We start from the raw sequence: 4,658 nt of genomic DNA on the forward strand, positions 1-4,658 counted from the left end.
TAGGTTAAATGGTGATAGCTAAAATAAATAATTTTTAGCTGAATGGATTACAATTTTGAATTCAAATTCTCACATTGGTGTCCTTTAAATCTAAAGTGATAGAACTACTTCTATAGTTTTATAAGGACAATGGCTGAAAAGTAGAATTTTCATATCAAAGGACGATTAAAATATGTTATATTTTAAAAAATTAATATTTTGAGTATTCAAAACTAAAATAAGCTCAAAATTGTATATCCATCTAGATATCAACATTTTGTACTGTCTGTCTTTGAGTATGAATTATAATAAAACCCCAAAACATTATACATAAAATAACTTGAGTAAAAGAAATTGCACTTCGTTATTTAAAACTTAAAAATATTATGATTATAGTTCTTAATGAATAATACTACTTTAGAGAATATAAAAGTGGGAATTCCGTAATACAACAGACAAAACCTTCGGGCCAAGATAAGCAAATTTGTGACGTGTGGCATAAAAAGCAGGCCACAAATCACAATTTCCTGGTAGAGGAGCGCAATATTGACGTGTTTTCAAAACTTTCTTAAATTTATGTATTTGACAAGTAATAATAATTGATAATTCTTGCATTTGCGATGTTGACTGCAGTATTGGTATGTACATTATCTATTTATTTTCCCGTTTAATAGATTTTTCTTTTTATTTAAAAATATAGCACTTTTAGTAAAAAAAAACATCTACATTTTGTTTGAGATATCAAGCACTAAAATCCTACCATATGCAAAAGTTTTTCTTAAAAATCAAAAATGATTAAAGATTTTTAATATTCACTTATCTCTTCATTTTTACGATTTTTTTTTATGCATTGTAAAATTTTTATTTTTTTCAATTTGCAGTATTTTTGACATACAAAGGGAAAATGACTTTTTTCTTTGTGCAAGAATAATTTTTCCTTTTTGTTGTAGGTATGTTTTGCTCTGATATGGAGAGTAGTGGAGCCTGGAGTGGTTCAAGGAAAAAGAGCCTCGTGTACGCCTCCCATTTCACATGACGGCACCTGTAGTTGTGAAAATGATGTAGTCACGTGTACTGGACAATCGCTTGTACCGACCTTCAGCACCGTGTATCATTATCAAAAAGTTTCCATCGTCAACGGCAACTTCAGAAATGCAATTAGGTCTGGAGATCCCTTCGCTAACCTGCGGACAGACGAATTGGTTCTACATAACATGACAATTTTAGCGATTGCTCCGCACGCTTTTCTACCATTGAAATCCATGCTGAAGAAGTTGGATCTCTCCAACAATTTTCTCACAGTGCTTCCCTCTGCCCTTCATGACCTTGACGTGCTAGAGTCCCTTGATATTTCTGAAAACTCTATTGGTAACAGGAACTTTACTGAAGAGGTTTTGAGAAAAATTGGAGCCACCCTGAAGTCACTGACCTTTGGTAGTTATGACATTCAACAATGGCCAGTTACTCTTAAACACCTCCAGATGCTCCAAAATCTGAATGTGACAAAAGCAGCCTTCCAGTTCATGCCCCAGGACGCTTTTTACGGATTTTCTGGGACCCTCCTAACCTTAAGTCTAGGTACAACAGGACTCACCTCGGTACCTCTAGCTGTAGCTCAGCTGAGATATTTGCAGACATTTAATTTCGATCACAATATCAATGTTGGGGATTATGGCATGAACGTCCCATTGATTCGTGGTAGGATGCCATATCTGACAAATATTTCTTTGCAACAGGACAGTTTAAAAACTTTCCCATCAGCCCTATCTGCATTCGAAAACCTAAAGTCTGTGAGCATGGATCTTAATACCCTGGACTTCGTCAGTGATCATGCCGCTAATTCTGTTAGACAAATTGAAAACCTAAGCATGCGCAATTCTAACATTTCCCGTATTCCACAGGCCCTTGCGGATATTACATCGCTAAAATCTCTTGACTTATCAGACAACCGTATACACAGCATCGATGCCAAAGACGTTAAAATTTTGCATTCAGTGAAAGAAATCAAATTGAACAACAATCCTATCCTCTACATCTCAAATCACGCTTTTGATAGTAATGGAAATTTGGAGCGATTAGAACTGAGAAATACGCATTTGAAGGAGGTTCCATGTGCTCTGAAATACGCCATCGAGAACTTGACGCGAGTAAAACACAATTTTCCCCTAACTGTCGACATTTCCAACAATGAAATCGCGTGTACATGCGAGCTAAAGTGGCTCGCTGATACTCTCAGTACACATCAAGCCAACATTTCATGGAATATAATTGGAAACTGTGAAACAATTGTTATGAGTATCAATGATTACCTGAATTCTGAAAGTCTTCGGGATTGTCCTACATCTAATATTTGTTAATGGAGCAATAAAAAATCATTTCATTTAATATCTTCTCTAATTTCTTTCTTTCTCAGGCAAATCGATAGATGAATAAATAATGAAATAATTTCCTTAAAAATGAAATGTAGTTTTCAATCGAATACTACCATTCAAAATTAAATTGACGTATCGGGGTTCATTGTAATGTATCTAGTGTTTTTTTTCTTGCTACTGTAAGCAAACATAAATTAAATTTCATGACGATGAATGGATAGTGTGCTCTACTACTAAGTTTCCAAAAACATAATCGTTTTGGAAAATTCAGACGCCAGCTTTGGCAAAAATTGTTTCAAGCCTTCTAGATACTTCTAGGAAACCAAGCACACAAGGTTAAGCTGATTGTATGGCTAATAAGAGAAAAGCCTATACTAACATTAGATAAGCTAATGCTTCTTAATATCTTTTGAATTTTATCAAGCAATCTATTTCTTGACTTTACCTTATTTATATTTTTTGAGAGACCAGGATAAATCCATTGGGTATGGAAGGTTTATTATTTTCTCGCATTTGATGATTTGTGTATATTTTCTCTAAAAACTGATTGCCTATATAGCTATTCCCTAGGGTAGTGTGAGAGAACAAAAATTTTATTACAAACGTTATGACATGATACTAAGGTGCATCTTTAATTTCCTTACACTTTCGACCCGTTATACAACAGAACTTAGGATTCAGACCAAAATATATGTAGGGGAGTTTACGAGTGGACATTAAATTAAAAAGGTTAGATAATTAATTATTGTGAATTGTATTTTACAGGAAATATGATTTACCTATATCCAGAGCTCCCCTTTCAAGTAGGAAATTTTTCAAAGCTATATTACAGATTTAAATGTTTCAATTTTCACAACAATCAAAATGGATTTGAATAACCATACCATGCCTGATCCCAAAAGTTCCTATAAATCCTTTTAAACAAAGTTATATAATGGTTAATGTTCCAATGTTCAAGCCTATGTTTTTACTACTCAAACTATTTACAGCAATGAATAGTTAACTTAAGGGGTTCTTTACGACATTTTATTAGAGAAATGTTGTGAACCAAAAGTGTATAGGAACTTAAAAAAAAAGAAAACACATTCTCTTTTTTTTCTTTTACCGAAAGCAACATTAAAACGTACAACTTTTCAACACTTTACACTGTAATGTACGATCCTCAAAGATAAATCAAAGTCCAGACTTTTTGACATCATAGACAGATTAGGCCTTTCAGAATAGCGAAGTTCGTGAGCACTCGCAAGAATTACTATTACCTCCAATAGTAATTTTGGCGAACGCTCGCGAACGTTCGCTCTGCTAAACAGGCCTCAGAATGTGCATTAATTAAAATTTCAAATCAAAAGATACGTAATTTTTCATTGGTTATTTTCAAAAATATTTGTAAAAAAATGCGACTGGCTCTGCTCCTGATTGATAATATCTGTATATTGTTTGTATTTTTTTTTTAACCTCAAAGAAGCAATTTTTTTATATATATATTCTGGAAAATAGAATTAAAAAATTGAAAATGAAATTTTATATGACAAAAAAATTCTCTATAGACTTATTTTTCAGATCAAGTCGGGAGAGGTCACCTAAACAATTTTTAAAAGATGGCTGCGATGTTGTTTCATGACTCCCGATCTCACCTCTGATGCTTTTAGAGGTCTGTGTTTGCTCCGCTCCCAATGTGCATTGTGTAAATGGACTTTGAATACTGTTGGTTATCTCATTATGTTATTGCTTGCTTTGTACACATTTCACTCAATGGAAAAACATTCTGAGACATCATTATTAATAATTAACAACAACAACAACAACAAAAAAATACTTTTGTGGAACAGACCCAGAATCGTCACATACATTTCACCCTGACGTAAAATTTGATCATTGTTTTAGTTTTATTTGGTAGTTTGAAATTTCTTTTAGAACAAATTACTTACATAATCACTTATACCATTTGCAAATCAAATCGAATAGGATAAAAAAAAGACCAAATAAATTACATCAATCATGATTATGAAGTTAATTTGAAGACAAAGTCCAATTAGTCCAATTACTTTTATGAGGTTTCATCACTAATTTGATACAATTTTAGAAATAATTTGAGAATTAATTTAATAATTTTAGAATTAATTTATTACAATAGAAATGATTTTAATAGATCTTTTCCACCATAATATATATATATAGGGAGCACAAAAGTTTTGGTGGTTGTTTCGGTCCTTTTTTATTGGAATATTTCCCGGGAAAGGCTTGCGTTCACTCTTATAGTAGTTTTAAAGGTCACAACAGAATTCACTAAACTACAATAAATAATAT

General features: G+C 32.6%; 1 protein-coding gene across 1 annotated transcript; it reads left to right on the plus strand.

The window, feature by feature from the left end:
* Positions 1-466: 466 nt before the first annotated feature.
* Positions 467-2,362, plus strand: LOC134262705 (leucine-rich repeat-containing protein 40-like). Its single transcript, XM_062745071.1, has 2 exons — positions 467-617; positions 930-2,362. Exons 1-2 carry the CDS (start codon positions 600-602, stop codon positions 2,334-2,336), a joined length of 1,425 nt encoding a protein of 474 aa, XP_062601055.1. The 5' UTR covers positions 467-599; the 3' UTR covers positions 2,337-2,362.
* The last annotated feature ends 2,296 nt before the right edge of the window (positions 2,363-4,658 follow it).

Source organism: Saccostrea cucullata, unplaced genomic scaffold (assembly GCF_032062105.1).
Source record: "Saccostrea cucullata isolate Sc308-1 unplaced genomic scaffold, CSIRO_AGI_Scuc_v1 ctg5040, whole genome shotgun sequence".
NCBI classification, from domain to species: domain Eukaryota; kingdom Metazoa; phylum Mollusca; class Bivalvia; order Ostreida; family Ostreidae; genus Saccostrea; species Saccostrea cuccullata.